Source organism: Toxorhynchites rutilus, chromosome 1 (assembly GCF_029784135.1).
Source record: "Toxorhynchites rutilus septentrionalis strain SRP chromosome 1, ASM2978413v1, whole genome shotgun sequence".
In the NCBI taxonomy this organism is placed as follows: Eukaryota; Metazoa; Arthropoda; class Insecta; order Diptera; family Culicidae; genus Toxorhynchites; species Toxorhynchites rutilus.
The window spans coordinates 77188769-77206624 of record NC_073744.1 but is presented as its reverse complement, the minus strand read 5'-3'; the positions used below and the strand labels follow the sequence as shown (position 1 = coordinate 77206624).

The window sequence follows — 17856 nt, the reverse complement described above, 5'->3', positions numbered from 1 at the left end:
AAATCTATTCCGACCAGTACGACACCCATTTCCTTATATAACACAACCGCAAATGATTAACAAATGATATGTCTGGAGAAAACATTGTTGAAATTGTTCATAATGGTAATTGTTTGCTTCCCTACAAGTTATCGTCGAACAATTGGATGGGTTAATAATAAAATAACACGGAAAAGGGTGGAGGGATATTTAACGCTTAGCGGTCGTTTGTCCGCTCTCAACCACCACAGCAAGGAATCATACTAAATATTTATTCAACGATGTAATAGTTCACATTTCTCTAAACGAATTTTAATGTCTAGTTCTATGAACGACAGGAAACGGTACTCGGTTCGAACAAAATATCAGAAGCATGGAAAGATAAGAGGATCTCTTTCAATGGAAATCAGTTCCGACCGCAAAGGGTTAATCGATTGCATTTGGAGGTCAAACTATCCTGGAACAGCGGGCGGGCGCAAAGGCGCTGAGGTGACACAACACGAGTCGGCCGCCGAACCACCATTGGAAGCGGCAGCCTTTCGCAAGCAAACCTGTGTTCCACCGATTGCCCGATTAGTTTGAAACGCAGTAAACGATCCTTTAATTCTCGAAAAAAAAATATTCCGAGCCCTATGTTCATTTCTGAATGATCTCTTAGCTATAACGATATGCACGGAAAGAAAAGTAGTTGATTGTGCCTGCACCAATTTCTTAAAATGACTCAGCGAAGTTATTCGAATCATTCTCAAATTTCTCCATTGCAATATTTCATTTACTGAATATTTTTGTTGATCTCTCATGTTGTTTTGATTTAATCTCATTTATCATCCGGAGATTCGACAAAACTCATAATCTTATTTGTCGGAATGTTTTCATCTACATTCGGATAAACATTTGAAACGAGTAGGTCGTTTCATGAAAATTTTAAATTGAGTTACGCCTAATGTTAGATATCAGACCACGAATAGAATCAGACGCTCAGAATAATCAATCAAGAATTTAGTAGTCCTCGACGAAAATTGTAGATTAGAGAATGCCTAAAGATCCTAAAGAAACGTTTCGAATATTAAGTTTTGATTATTTCCAGATATTTTCGGAATAATTTGGATAAAAATATCAATAAATCGTGAGTTGCGTGATTGTTCAAATCAAGTAGAAGTGAGTTTATTGTTTACTATAAAGACGCTTTTGTTCATTGTGAAATTTTATTTAGGACGATTGTACAATTGAGTACAATCAATTAGTATAATTAAAAGTTAGTGCAGCAGTGTGCTTTGCACCCAGTAAAACGGAGGTAAATTTTTATTAAAGCAACATTGGTTTGATGATTTTATAATAATGAAAGGCAATTTATACAGCCTTGGTGACTCCGTGTACAGGTTACATTTACGTGCCCGAGTCCTAGTCGGGACTGCGCTTGCGTTCCGGCGATCAGCCATCGCTTTGAGATCTTGGTGCTTCGGTAAATCCCCTGGAGTGGTCTATCGCCTCGTGGTTGCGTACCACTATAGACCATTCTGGAGCGCGTTGGTCAACGGAAGGGAAGCTCGGCCCCGTGTGAGTCGCACGCTACACGCGACCCTACTCCAACACGGTAAGCTCAGGACGGGAAAGTCCACCAACGCCAGCGAGATTTACCGGAACTCACGTCGGTGAGAGTTTTGGTGTCGGAGCGGAATAAATCATCACGCTACTCCACCATTTGAAAACCCCACCGTTGCTGCACGGGTGAGCTCATCCCAGTATTAAAACATCAAATAGAGTGAGTACCCTGAAACAGAACGCTATATAACGGACCACCATCACAGTTACGCGTAAAACGACACCAATTAGTAGGGACAAAATATTGTGTTAGTAGGAGAATCATAGAGTTAGGAAAACACGTAAAGTAAAGAGTGACGTCACAAGCAATTTGGAATTTTTGGGAAAAGGAGTTAGGTGTTTTGACGAAAATAAGAAACAAAGATTCAGACAATTTCTGGAAAAAGATTTGATTAATTTTTCATTAAAACATTAGCGGTTTTAAAATTAGTAACATTTTCGGTTAGAAAGAAAGATTGGGTTCCTCAAAACGACAGAGAAACTTTTCGAAATTCTCGTCAGCAAATTGGGAAGTGTGGCAAGCCGCAATTTGAAGGAGGATACTGTAGCGAGGCCTACGGTACGCGCTGGTCCGGGCAACAATCAATCCGAATCCCGACAGAGGACATTGGCCCTCTGGCGCAAAAGTCGGCGATTTTAAAAGGCTCGCACAGGACCCCCCTTACACATTACATTCTGGTAAATGTTCATTCGTTCAATATACAACCAATGAAACAATACATTCTATCGCAATATAATGAACTTCGAAATGGTTCTGTTTGTAAGAAATATACATTCTCTGGGTTAGAATGAGAGACTTTCCAATAAAAACATAGATGTTAAACTATAAAACAGCAAGAATGAAACACAATAAATCGGAAATAATTGAAGGGTAGACAGCAGCGAAATTTTAAAGCATTCTCATGAAACCAGGTCACTCGAATACCATTCGGTACCATCCGGGCAAAATTTGTACGCGAATGTTATATCATCCCGTATGATAAAAAAAAATATTCAAAACAGATTACAATATTTATTAATCGACCTGATAATAAATTGTAATCAGTTAAACACCACGTGAGAGAGAAGCTCATTTCTCAAAGAAGGAATTATTTTCATAAATTATCAAATTCTGATATGTACATTTGGTGAATCCAACTTCAATATTTTGAACGAAACAAATAAATTCGAAAGTTCATGTTTATTGTTAATGAAAGAACAATTACTATAAAATGTTACATTTTTGCTTTCATGCTAATTCTCCTTACATTTTCAAGAATTTTTTTTTAAATTGGTTTATGCAGAGATCGAAATTCTCGCTCAACTGCAAGATAAGTATTCAGTCAGTTTTCGATGAGTTGTGCAACGTTGAATTTTTTGGGTCTTCCTTTTCAAAAATATCTTTTTCAGAGAGAAAGAGATGTGGGAAAATATCGCTCTCTCTCTCTTTCTGAAGTTTAAGATATGGAGCGAAAAATCAAAGCTGACTTTACCAACGTTAGCCTGTTTAGACAGTGTCTAACGACCTGCATTTGGACAGCGTCAGGACTGTACAAACATTAACCCATTTCATGTTCACTTCACGATGAAATCCAATGTTACCGCATGTTTTCAGCTGTACTGAAGAAGTGATAAACCGCTATCGGCATCAAGAAGCCACTGAAGACGAAACCATTTTTTCGGCTAATCATAACTCTCCGAATAATAGAAATCGGCATTGCGTTTCTCGCGAGAATCGAAGTGAGCGTATAACATTCTCTCGCCTCCCATATTCTCAACTTTTTTTTCTCAGTGAAACGGATGGTTTTTCTCTCAAATCGGCGAGCTTTTCGATCTCGGGTTTTATGTTGAAATTACATGCCACATTTTCAAAAAAATCCATTTCTCTTCGTATTTTTTTTACTCTAGTCTCTCTTCAACTGTCGAATAAATTTTTCGTCATTTACTCCGTATTTTATTGGTCTTTCATCTTGTAATTGGCACAATTTATAACCTGATTTTTCCGATTTTTTCATTCTTCATTCGGGTGAATGTTACAGCTGGGTATTTTTTTTATTCGAGTAACTGTAGCATTACGGTGATCCTTATATTCCGATAAATGTGCTTCGAGTAAAGGTATTTCGGGTGAATGGTATTCGGGTAAATGTTACAGAACCATCCAAACAATTCATCAAATGCATCAAAGTTTGGAATAATATAACAAAAATCAATCACAAAATACATTTTGGAAAAAGACATTTCTTCAATTACCAAAATTCTCCTTTCATTGGTTTACTTTGGCACATCGTTCATCCACAACATGGAAGAACTTAAAAAAAAGAGTTTAAAATGTGTTGAACTTGGAGCTTTGAATTGGCTTTGAACCAAAAATCGGTCAAGCAAGCTATGTATTAGTTCTGCATGAGATAAGAGAATGCTCTATTCAGTTGGAAAAATACAATGATCTTTTTCAATCATTGGCTGTACTCTTGGTTTGACAAATTTCTCCGTAACCTACGTATTTCCAGGAAACGTGCTCTGTTTTCGTTTTAGCTGAAAGGTTTCATTATCCGTTAATTTGGTATTTCCCGTAGCATTGGAGATGATTCCGAAATATTAGAACTAGCGACTATTGTACGTTTGTGTGCAGGGTGTTTCTTCTTCATTCCTAGGATATCTATGTGATTGTTACCATTCCTTACACCAATTTCGAAACAAACTCTTAGAAATCAATTCAAATATATATTAGAGTTACGATATTATTAGTCACCCGATTTTTGTAATTTCCATTATTTTTTGAGCAGAATGAAATATTTCCGGACCAAATACATCAATCAAAATATCATTCCAAGGTCAGCAGCAATTCCTCATTTGTCGATCAGAAGACGGTTCGAGGTGTCCTACTCACCTTGGAACCATTCATCATACATTGCCAACCATTATTCAACACATTAGTTGACCACACAAGCACACCAAAGCCGGCGAGGTAGAATCCGTCATGACCAATCAAATATTTCCGAAACGTTCACCCTTTCTACGTCGAGGGCACGGATAACAGCAGAACCATCGTGGATAACATTTGGTTTTTTTTTCATTCTTGAAACCGAACCAGTTGACGAAGGATCTACTAGAATGTAAACGGATTACCGAGGGGGAGCCTACTCTCGAAGCGGTTTTGGGAAGGAGAACAAATATTCGCATCTTTATTGCTGTTTAGTCGCGACAGAAAAAGAAGAAATGAAAAACACAGAGAGTGTATTCAATGTTTATTTATTTCTTATGGGAATCGATTAAATAAATGTCAGAACGTATTACACACATACTTACGTCCACGGTTCACGATTCTAAAATCAAAAATCTGACATGAACCACAAGTCTAGCTGGCAAACGACAGCAACAGGGAAAGTATTTCTCCTGCTGACGGCTGCCCGCCTGTCGGGCGGTAATCTAATTATCCTCAAGCATACAAGTCCTCACAGAGGAAGAATAGTCCGGACACGAATATTCCATTTAAATAATTATCTTAAATGTACAACCTTCCCCCTCGTGCTCTGGCTGTTCGTGGAATGACAACACGTGCTTCCAGTGGTGCAGTACTCGAAACAAAGTTCCTAACTTAGGAAACACTCGTAGCGGGCGAGGGGTCCTCTTGAAACCCCCTTCTTTGGCCCTGCCGGCAGCGACACTTCCCGGCCCGGCCCCGAGACTGAGATAGTGTCGACCCCCCGCAACGTGATTGCGTTCCCCGTAGTATTCCTCCTTGTAATGTGTGCTCAAACTTTTCAGGCGCTGTAGGCGGTGATGGCGGTGACGATGAGAACGACAAAGAGAAGGAGGAGGAGGCCGAGCGCGAGCGCCAGGAGGCGATCCGTGAGGCCGAGGAGCGACGGAAGGAGAAGCACCGTAAGATGGAGGAAGAGCGGGAGAAGATGCGACAGGAAATTCGGGACAAAGTAAGTACCACTCTTCCCCTTGAGAAAAATTGCCCAACTTTGCTGTTTGGGCAAAGTTTTGACTTATAACGAATTGTGGCTGCCGCGGGGCTTTTTATTTATACATTTGGTCAAAGAAAAGTCTGCAATCTGTACGTGGCGAAAGACGAGCCACGATCCCACTGCACAGTGCACTCGACAGCCAGGGAAGAGTCGTGCTGTCAAAGTTTCGTATTTGACAATATATTTGCGTTAAGTAAGAGTTTTTGAAAATATGTTTTAGCAGCACTTCAAAAAGGTCGCCCCAAAATGACGGATGAACTGTCGGAATTAATAAAAATTCTGCGGAAAGTTGGCGGTTTGTTACAAATACTGCTTAACGAGTATTGCCCTCCCCCTCAAGTAAATCAAATTTAATCCAACCCAACACTTTTATTTCGCTTCGCTAACAAAACCTAAGGTGTTAACGTTAACCACCCAGCGGACAAGATCCCAGAGAGAAAATAAAAAGAGAAAGGCTACCTAAAACAACATCAATAAATTACGCTCCGCCAACCCTTTGCAACAACAATCTTGCGATCTCGGGGCAAGACATTTTTTTCCTCATTCTTCCAGCGAAGAAACAAAGAAAACCCCCCTTCTTTGCGTTCCTTCAGCGCGCCACTTCCTTCAGGAGGGTGGTCACTCTCACAGTGGAGCCTATTAACCAGCGGAAGTTATCTCACCTTTATCGGTCAACTTACCGACCTTCGCCCATCCTCACCCGGCATGGGGGAACTAACAGCGGGAAAATGACTTTTTGATACTCTCTGTTAGCTGCCTGCCGGACAAAAAACAATGGGAGGGAAGAAAAATTGACTGTGGTTGGCTCCAGAGCAATGATGATCACTTTCCTATTCCCGGAACGAGAACAATGTTCAATTAATTTTCCGCTCTCGGGACGAATCGGAAGGCTGGTGTAACCATGGATTTGTAATCAGCGCAGCTTAGGTGGATTGATGTTCATTTGCCGAAGGCAACAAGTTATGAAATTGATTCGTTTTCCTCACACGCAGTGCTCGGTATAAAATCAGCAAAAAAAATAGTGATGCAAATTCGTAACATCGAACATCCTAAAGTTTCTGAAAGGCTGTGACTTTGTTAAAAATGAAAACTAAGAGATGAACTACGCATAATTTTCAAACTATAACTCCCTTATTTTGGAGTCTACTTCTATTTTCATTCAACCGTATGATGTGTATACAGAGGGTAGACAAATTGGCGAGCATTTTTTTTCCCCACGTAGACACATTTTTTTCTAAATTTAATGTAGAGCTTACCAAACCAAACCCTTACCAAACATCCTTGCTCAATTTCTTTTCAAAAATTGATCACAAAAGCTAGAATGTATATCAAATTACGATGAAATAATTAAAGTATACAAACAAGTTACGTAATGCTAGCCAATTCTAGCCTTACTTAGCATGTAACAAACCTAAAGGACGACATGACGTGACTGAAAGATGTTGCAGATAATGCTTGCCTGGCAAATATAACAATTTTATGTCAGGATTTGGTCCTAATATTAGAAACCCGAAGTTTCTTTCTGGTCAACGAAAGAAATTAAATTGTGAAGCTTATTCTGTGGAATGAAAAATTATATTGTTTTGATATAGCATTCATGAGTTGAGCTTCACCATTCGAACTGTATTATTCAGCTCTTCATCCTAAGTTTCTGTATCAATCATTGGCTGAGTCCTCAACAGTTCATGGGTGCTATTATATTCTTAAGACATGTAGGCTGTCAACTTGATGATGTCCTGGACTTTCTTTAAGTTGTTCCAAACTGACTTCGACTACAAGAAACGAAAAATATTGCTGTTGCATCGTGAATGTAGTTTTTGCCCCGACAAGATCCTGAGATTCATTCGAATGAGAAACCTGGCTGAATTCCGCAACGTTAAGGGGAACCATTCGATCCGCTAGGGTGTTTCGACCACTGGTTTCCATTTTCATGTAGCGCAAGTGCCACCAAGAATTGGAGTCCAGTTTTTTTACAGTTTTATCCAGCTTTTGTTTATTTTCTCGCCATTTTCAAGTTTTACTCCCCAAAATTATATTCTAAGCATCCTACTCCGCTCCACTCACATCGGAGACCCTTAACACTCCTATACTCGCGCATTGGTTTGTCAGACCGAGAAATCAACAATTCGTCCATTTCTCAGAAAATATCAACACTACGACTTTGCGTTTCTCTCTAGCTTCGTTATTCGTCGTTCGTCATCGTTTAGCGTATCGCATGTGTTGGTACAAAAGGGACGTGTACCACTTTTTCAACACTTTCGGTCTGACACACCGATGCGAGTATAGGTGTAACTTTTTTGGACAAGAACCTTTTTTCCTATTTTAGAATATCGTTCAATGAAATGTATAGATTAATGTTAGTGGCGTGGAATATTTATTGAATATAATGCATCAGATCATTTCCGGACTATTCTCATTTGATTTCAGTCCCTTTTGTAACTGGATTAAACGGATCCATATATTAACTATTCGTCGATATACTCGTCGATAGATTCATACGTTCAAAAGCAAAATATAAATGTTTAAAAGTATAAAATAAAAGTTATTCGCTAAATATAATGGTCATACATATACACACTTGTGAAACAATTTCACTTGTGAAAGAATTGTAAACAGTAAACTATAAACTAATCGGTGGCTTATGGTAATTTTTAACAGTTACAGTTTCGGAGACATTTTTTCATAATGGACAATATCGACAAGTAAAAAAGAAAAAGAAAAGGAAGTTCCTAGAAATGCTTTTATATCATCTTTTTATGCCCTATCCAAAAAAGGCATTACTTCTTAGTTTACCAAGAATATTATAAATATGCAAACTTTATATTCCTTAACCTTTATCATCTGGTAATTATCTAGAAGGTCGTTATACATTTTTCTCTTTGATAATAGAGCCGAAAAATGCGCAACAACTGCATGAAATGTATAAAATATGTTTGTTTCGAGCATGCAGTTATGCTATGTTCTGATTCTTACTCCAATGAAACCACAATCGATTAATACTTTTTTATGTTGTTTCATAGCTCTTTATACTTCCATGAATTATATTCAGTTGCTTACTTTTAATTGATAACAGTGAAAAATTCGAATTTCGTTATTTGTGTTGAAGTATCAAAAATTACTCTGTTTTGAGGATGCTGAATTAGATGACTTTTTAAACATGATAAAGATGAAGAAAACATATTTTTTGGAGTTTTTTCATTCAATCATACCCTCTTCTTCAAATAAATGCCAATTAAGCCTGAAAAATACACAATGGCAACATTACAGAGAAGTTCAATTTTCGGTCTGTGACACCGTGCGCGAGTATACGTGTTACGATTTTGCACGCGAGTACAGGAGGGTTAAAAGGTTTATCGTCTTTCTCTATCTATCTATAACTATCCGCTATAAACACACCGAAGTACAGTATGATGTTTACCCATAAATTTGCCTCACTTTCAATGACATTCGTTCGTTCTAGAAAGCACATTTGGCTTTTCGACAAAGTGTTCCAAATATTTGCGATCGAAATTATATTCAGGCTATCGTCAGAGATGTTTTTTTTTTTCGTTTTTCAGATACGATTTTTCAAAGTTAAACCGTGGTTCGAAAAATAGTTTTTCCCCGTTTATCCAAAAATGACATTCTGCAAAAATCATAACATTTGAACTACTGAACCGATGATCGACATATTAAATTGAAGCTAATATAATGTAACAATAAGCTAACCTTCTTTAGAAAAATATCACACTTGCGGAAAGATTGGATTCTAGTCGCATATGTCTAGTCTAGTCACATGGGAATATTGAACAAAGACTCAAAACATGTTAATTTGGCAAAAAATAACTCAAAAATGAAAAAAATAGCACCTCTGATATCGAGATATGTTATGTGAAAATCCTCAGCTTTCCATAAAAAATATAAAAAAGTATATCGCCCTCTATATTCAACCGAGAAAACTATGAAAAACTAACCCAATCAATAATTACAAAAACGAAAATCCTAATTTTTCGCAAAAATAATATTTTTTCGAAGAAAAATAACTCATATGCTTCAATTTGATATGTTGATCATATAAATTGGTTCAGTAGTTCAAAAGTTATTAATTATTGAAGTAGAAAAAATGGGTAAAAATGTTTTTTTAGAAACATCGATCAACTTTGAAAAATCATAACTCAAAAACGAAAAAAATACTATCTCTGATATCGAGATATGTTATGTAAAAAATCCTCAGCTTTCAAGAAAAAAATATGAAAAAAATTAGTACCCTCTAGTACAAAGCCATTAAAACAATAAAAATCGACTACAATAAATAATTACGAAAATAAAATTGAAGGTTTTTGCAAGTTCAATATTTTTTGTTATGTCAATCATTCAAATCGGTTCACTGGTTCAAAAGTTATGAATTTTGGAAATAAATCATTTTTTTGACCACCCTAAAATGGAAATGGACAGCCTAATCTATATATATGAAAATGGAGTGATGTCTGATTGTCTTTCTGTCTTTCTGTCTGTCTGTCGGACTCGGAAACAACTGAACAGATCGACATGAACATTGGTATGTTCTCTCTAAGGGGGGGGGGGGGGTCTGCCATACAAATGAAACACAAATTTTTACATTACTCGAGAACTAATCAAGCAAATGAAACGAAATTTGGCATGTGGAGGTTTTGGGGTGCAATAAATGATTCTATGGTGGTTAGAAGCCCCTCCACCCTCTCTTAGAGGTGGCAGCCATACAAATGAAATACAAATTTTTGCATTACTCGAGAATTAATCAAGCAAATTAAACCAAATTAGGCATATGGAGGCTCAAGGGTGTAATAAATGTTTTTTACGGTGGTGAAACACTTCACCCCTCTCTCTAGGGGGAAGCTGTCGTTCAAATGAATCACAAATTTCTGCATTACTCGAGAATTAATCAAGCAAATGAACCAAATTAAGCATATGGAGGAGTAAGGGTGCAATGAATGATGCTATGGTGGTTAGACACTCCACCCCCTGCTCTAAGGGGCAGTTGCCATACAAATGAAACACAAATTTCTGCATTACTCGAGAATTAATCAAGCAAATGAAACGAAATTTGGCATGTGGAGGTTTTAGGGTGCAATAAATGATTCTATGGTGGTTAGATACTCCACCCCCACTCTAAGGAGAGCCATACATACAGCCATCATTTGCCATACAAATGAAACATAAACTTCTGCATAACTCGAGAACTGATCAAGCAAATGGAGCCAAATTTGGTATGTGAGGATTTTTATGTACGAGAATTTTTTCTTTGATCGATCACCCCTCTCTCCTCTGGAATGGAGAGGGGGTGCCATAAAAATATTACACATATTTCAACCAAATATATTCCAACCAAACATGACAATTGAAAATTTTCGGGAAACTCTGAAGGAAAATGGGAAAATTCGGAAAATTCAATTCGCATATGTTCTACAATTACATATTGAAAAATGTTTTTAGTCCATTTTTTGTTTATTAATCCGTTTTTTTACAGGCTCAGTTACATAAGTTTAAAGAAGCCAAACTCCTAACTATATTTTTACTTGAATGTATTAACATGTTTCCTTAATTCTATGGTTAATAAAATAGGAAACCGATTACTCGCGGTCGACTCGAGTTTAGAAGGGTGACACATCTCCATTAGGAAAAGGATGGGATGTGAGGAGATTATTTTGTTTTAGTCCATTTGATGTTTGCGGAAAACGTGGATGTGATAATGAAAAATAAATTTTGGGCGGGACAAAGTTTGCCGGGTCGGCTAGTGAGAAAATAAAAAAAATACGGGTCTAATGTTTTGAGATAGAGAACAAAATTTTGACCTCTGACGAAAATCTGAGAACCAAAATTATATGAATAGTCCATACAAATACCAACAAGACTCCCCATCGGAAAAACGACACTTTTACAGGGAAAAGGCTTTTTAACAAGTAAGCAGTCATTTTATCTTTTTTCCCTCAATCAACAGTATGACGGGAAATATCGTGGGAAAAGTTGGGTTCACCTTCTAGCTGGATTTTGTCATCCTCATTTACTAACTCTACCCAAACAGCATCACAATAAAGTAATACAAGCTATGTTTCTGAGTTCTTTACTATCCTTCGTACTTCGTATCCTAACGTACAATATATGACGTACAATTTTGAAAGTAAAATGTACGTTATATCGAAGTAAGATACACTGAGCCGTCAGTGAGGTGTTCCTCTATTCACAAATCTATTTTAAGATGAAAGCCACCCTTTCTGTCGCACACGCAACAGGACAATGTTGTACTCCTTTTCCTCCACCGTAACCATGCTACCATCAACACTGATAAAAATTTAATCAACGCCACGGTGGAGTTTCTGGGCGGTAAATATGCCGCCCGGAATTTGGAATAACGTACCGCCGAGGCCCTGTGTGGTAGGTGTCTTTCTGTATGAGCTAGCGGCCTTTTTCCCGGCAGCATAACTGATTAAACCTTGTTCTGGTTTGTTCGCGTGCGAAAGAGAGCGAGCGAGTGTATCAGACAAGCACACGTCATCCGGCGGTAAAGCTGCTATTTAAAATCAAATTCAAAAATTTAATGTTATCAGGGCGAACACACAGCTAAGGAATAAAAAATCAGGCGAAGATTGAAGTATTTTTCGGATGTGTGGAAAAACTTTTCCAAGCACGAGTGAAATGAAATGAGCAAAAAAAAGAAGACGAACGAAGAAACTGGCTCCGTTCTCGTCAACTTTTTCGAAACGACGCGATAATGCGCTCTCGTCATGTTCGATTAAATCAGATTATTTGCCTCATTTTGCATGTTATCGGCTGCTTATCTTGAAGAGTTGTTTTCCATTGGACCGTTTCGCACGAAGAAAAAGTTTAGATTAGCGGTGACATGTTTTCGTTTCACATTTTCTGCTGATGCGTTTTTCACCGCCCAGGTCGATAAATTTTGTGCGCTAGAAAAAATATTTTGGGAAGAAAAAACTGAGCTCTTAGTGTCACGCCCCCTCCTCCCCGAACGTGTTCTCTGCTCTACATTTACGGTACATCTTCCGGCTGATCCCTGCGTTGGATCCGATGAAAACGCTCGTCGTCGCGGGGAAGTTTTCGCATTTATTCTCACGCGACAATCGTGGAAAAGCTTTTTATCCGTAATTTTTTTCAATCAATTTTACCGCGCGTCCGCTTCATGGAAAGGGTTATGACAGAATGTGTCGGTTATATCCCTTGTAATGAATCAGCCATTCTCGGAGGATCGACTGGATTCAGCTAACGTTATCGAATTCAATTTTATGGGAAATTTTCAAAATCGCAGGTGCTAACGGTCGGAGAAAATTTTTTTCTTTGGAAAAAAAAGGAAAAAAAAAAACGAACGACGTGATTGATTGGTAACGAGACAATGAAGCGCTCCCAGCTGGTCCTCGGAATTGGTCCCATTTTTCATGCGCTATTTGCGTATACTGATCAATTGCAGCGAACGTTTATCAGCGAGAATCGACGACATATCGTGAATGGTCTGGTTAATGATGACAATTTGTATGCCTCTGTTCCTGGATGGCCTCATGTTGGTCTGTTGCGAATTTAAATGGGGATTCCGCCAAGCGTGAGTGGGAGTGTGTTTTCATATTAATATAAATTTTTATGATTTATTATATTTGCACATAAACTGAACGATTACCCATTATATTGATAGCCACTGTTATTCGCTTCCCCACTTCGTATTCGGGTCCATTTCTCCACCGTTCTATAGAATCGGACAATGAATAATTTTCATGTTTTATTTTTTTTCACATCGTAATAATGGACATTTTATTATACGAACTCCGGCCTTCCCCGGATACTTCCAATCGGTCGGCTTGCCTCGCGAGCTTGAATGTGTTTTAAATGACGTCCACATTGCATTCCTCTGCGGGAGTTAACATACATTCCTGCTGAAAAAATTACTCATCATCAGCAGGTGAAAAAAATATTTTGCCACCGATTGACCTCTGGATCGATGCGTGGAATTCAATTATCGTTTTCGGCTGCTACACGCCCCAGGAAACATTGGAATAATCCTAATTGCATCTGATGATAGGAAAATTCAAATTATTGAGCAGCCAGCCATCCTCACATCGGCAGGGCGCATTCAATTTATTGTAAATTGGTAAACGGCTTAATTCACGGCCCATTTAACGGTTTCCAATATCGCGAACGCGAGCAATCACCCAATTCAGTTAGTTCGAATTGGCGATTTTTTTTTTGCTTCGGTTGAACCGTTGCAGGTGCCCTAAATTAAATAAACACACACACCCGATCTCGTTTGTGAATTGGTGGGAATTGGCAAGGACTACAAGCAGCACGAACGAATATGAACATCTATGCGAGGTTTTTTTTCTCGATTCCCTTTTCGCTCACGTCTGGTTATTGGTTGTTCGACATTTGCTAAATAGCGGTGATATACCGGGACCAAGACCAAAAGAAGCGAACCACCCAACCGAATAAATCAACAATTTACGCTGCCATCCTCGGCCCAGCAAAATCAAATGCAGTCGCTTGCAAGCACCCTTCCACGGGCCTCCCCGCGGCGCTAGCCCAGGATGCCGTGATGCATCTGGTCCGGGACGGTGGAGGAACATGACTCCACGGATTGTTTACTCTGGTTGTTCGAGTGAACCTTGCCCACTCTCGAACGCAGCCTTGCGCATAGGTTGGTCGCTCGAGCATTCCGAGGATTGGGTACAAACACACCACTAGCTTCGAATCATGCGGTTGTAGTTCGAGAAATTGAACACTCGGCACGTTCGTGGGTGGTTTATTGAATAGCGAGCCACGTGAACTGTGTCCTGGTTTTCGACGAATGATTTCAAAGCGTACCATATCCCTTCACTGGGTTCGTAGCTTTGATGGCGGGCGCGTGTTTTTATAGCATCCTCTGCATGCTGCCAATTAGTGGGAATCGGAACGGAACGGTGATTGAAATGCGATTCAATGACAATTTCAACAAATTAAGTCGGTCAAAACTCTGCTGCTGTAGTGTCAATTATCGGGCGTTTGTTGTACTGAGGTAATTCGCGATGAACAAGTTTCTTTAAATCTGATCATTTTCGTTCCCAGAGTGGGGGAAAGTTATTTCTAAACCCTTTGATATCTTTTTCTGTGGTGAAAACTTAACTGGCAGCCACTTGGAGCAGCTTTGATGCTAGCGCATGGTTATCATTAAATTCGTTAAAGATGAGGCGCCTCCCTCAGGTTAGGATAACAAAATACAGGTCGGACTAGATTATATGTGATTCGATTATATATAATTCATGTAGGGGTTTCTCGAAGAATATTATAGTTCAACTCATTGTTGTTCAAGATAGCAAACGGCTTTGACTATAAAAATTCAAAATAGTACACTTTTCATCATTACAAATAAAGGTGAAAATTCGAACTTTTTTTTAGCTTGAAGGTAAAGTGGTCACCTAGTGGGGGCAAAGTGGTAACTCGCTCATATCAAGCTGAATAGAATAGATTTAAGCGTTTTTTCGGTCAAATTTGTTCAAATCATATTTGATATAGCAGGTACATGTATGAAATAAGCTTGGCCTATTCACCTAGAGACTCAATTTACATTTTCTCATGCATACAAAAACGTAGTAAGAAACACATAACGTTTCGCATAATGAGGCTTGGTTTAGTTGGATTGGCATATTTATCCAGGGTCAAGGTCATAAAAGGATCCTCTTCAAAAGCAGAATGTGATGCGGTATATCAGCTTTAGTAAACAGAATATTGTAAGTCGTTATTCACCTATGACCACTTTTCCCCCAAACATTAAAGTAATTTCTATGCGAATCATTCGCTGAGATTAAACAAAATATCTGTTCACCTCTCCTAGAATATGCGAACAGTCATCCAAACTGATGATTTGTCCAATATATCAGATTGTATAAACTAAATTTCACGGGAAATTTATTCATACCATGCGCACAGAACTATGGCCTAATGGCTATAGAAAGAGCAATTTCTATTTTTATTTATATTCTGACATGCGACAGCTCTACTGAAGTACAGGGTGACTCAAAAGTCATTAAATTCTTCAAACATAAGGTGACTATCAATACGGCATCTATAGTCAATAGTTATACTACCAAACAAGCAGGTGACCACTTTGCCCTCCATGACCAATTTGCCCCCACTATCCCTACTGTGGGATAAAAATCGTGATTTTTGAAGACTTTGCTTGAATGTTGTCAAAGAACAAATAGTAGGGCTGTTAGAGAGCTAATATAATAACACATTAAAAATTATTAATTTTTAAGTTTTTCACTTCCAAAATGTTATTAAAATCAACTAATTTAGATGCTCCACTACTATATCCAGTACTAAATTTTCTCATCTTTCAAATGAAAGCAATAGAATTGTATTCCGTAGCGTACTTTGTAATGTAGAGCCAGTTCGAGGCAACAAAGTCCGAAACAAAAAAAAGTTCAATTACTCGGTCATTGTTGAAATTCGAACATATGCGTAGCAAATTTTTTCATAAAATTTGATCGTCGATCACTTCCTGAGAGAATTTGGATAAATTTATTTTTTTCATGTGAGAAAGATATTTTCTGACTCTAAGGGGATGAATCAAAAATCAAATTCCAAAAAAAAAAATTCAAAAAAATTTTTTTTTATTGGTTTTTTTGTATGTGTTTTTGGTTTTTTGAATATTAAAAAAACCAAAAACACATACAAAAAAACCAATAAAAAAAATTTTTTTTGACTCGATTATATACAGGATTCGATTATATACAGTGAAAAGAAATCAAGAATTGTATAGAATCGAGTCCACGCTGTATAGCAATTCTATGGAATAAAACTTTATAGACTCCAAAACTTTATCTTTTCATTCATAAATGTCTCCGATTTGAACGAAATTTCAACATACCTCAGGTGCAAGCATTTTTTTTCCTTCAATTATCCCTTTGTGGACGTAATAAAATTGGACATGGTGTAGTTCTGGAATCATAGGCATAGTCATAGTCAACTGAGGATAGTCAGCTGACTATATCAGTATTCAGTCGGAAATGACTTTTGGCTTCTTCACGCAGTTTCTCCGCCAAAACGACTAAACAGTCAGTCGGGCGTTTAGTCGCTATCTCCCAGCAAACATTAAATCGCATAACAAGCGTATATATAACATCATATGCCCTAAAATTTGGTTGGCATATAATGCGCCTAACTGGCATATGCATGCAAAAGTGGAGGCCATATACATACATGGCAAATGCTTACCGAATTTGTTTGGTTGAATATGCAACTTTGACCGGCTATAATAGCGATTATGTTGGAATTGAATTGCGATCTAATATGAATATACTCATGAATTGTCAAAGCACCAAATACGACTTTTGCCATACTCATATACGATTTATTACAGACATAGAAAAAAAACAAATGGCGCAAAATATTTTCGTGAAATGTTTATTATAACCTCTCGAATCGCCATTTTTATATATGAGTATTTATGTTCGTAGAAATAATAATTGATTGATTGACTTATGTTGGGAGTGGAATATGAATGTTTAAAATGACCCAGATTGATGTTTGATGGAAACTGCTCCGATGTGGGTTCGAACTCCGGTCGTCTGGATTATCATCCACCAGCTATCTCGCGCGGCTATCTGAAATTTAATTCAACGGCGGTTAAAACTTTCGAGTGCATCAGCATTTCATTGACTTTTCAATATGATGTAATATGTTCTTTATTAGGATCTAATATGATTACTGTTTCATTATTTTCTTCAGCATGCATCACGATTTACTACAGTACTGAATCGATTTAAATTATACGCTTATACGACACATAAACTGCATCAGCGTAATATACGCATATGATGCGGATTAAATATATTTTACGACAATATACATCATAAAATTGATGTTTATTATACCGAATTGCGACTTAATTGATATATAAAATCGAGTTTTTACATTTCATGCGATTTCAAATATACACGATACATACTTTGATTGATATTATATGAGATTCTGATTTATTCGGATTTCTTGTAAGACTTGGCACGTGCAAAATTATACGATTTAATGTTTGCTGGGCTCCCTCTACCGACTCGACTATATTATTTCATTCTTCCCAATCAAACTATGTTCATTGCATTTTGAAGTGACTTCCCCCAAAACGAATTCGTTCCTCTCTCTCTCCCCCATGTGTATCGTATGCATACATCGATGTTTGAGTTCAACGTGGTTTGACATACGCTAAAGGTGAGCTAGATTTTTTGTATCGTACACGAAAATTACTCACAAATATAAAATAGCGTGCAGTGTTGTGTTCAGAACCGCTGATAAATTTGTGACTTTTGTTGATATAAACCCGTTTTCTGCA

General features: G+C 37.8%; 1 protein-coding gene across 12 annotated transcripts in view; it reads left to right on the top strand.

Annotated features, from left to right (window-relative positions):
* LOC129762307 (complexin) overlaps positions 1-17856 on the top strand; it is a 727632-nt gene that overhangs the window by 599809 nt on the left and 109967 nt on the right. For 11 of the 12 annotated variants that reach the window (XM_055760463.1, XM_055760461.1, XM_055760470.1 and 8 more), the window contains one exon: positions 5326-5492. In XM_055760463.1, coding sequence (XP_055616438.1) covers positions 5326-5492 — 167 coding nt within the window. The remainder of the gene's footprint in view (positions 1-5325; positions 5493-17856) is intronic. The other variant, XM_055760473.1, reaches the window with a different exon arrangement.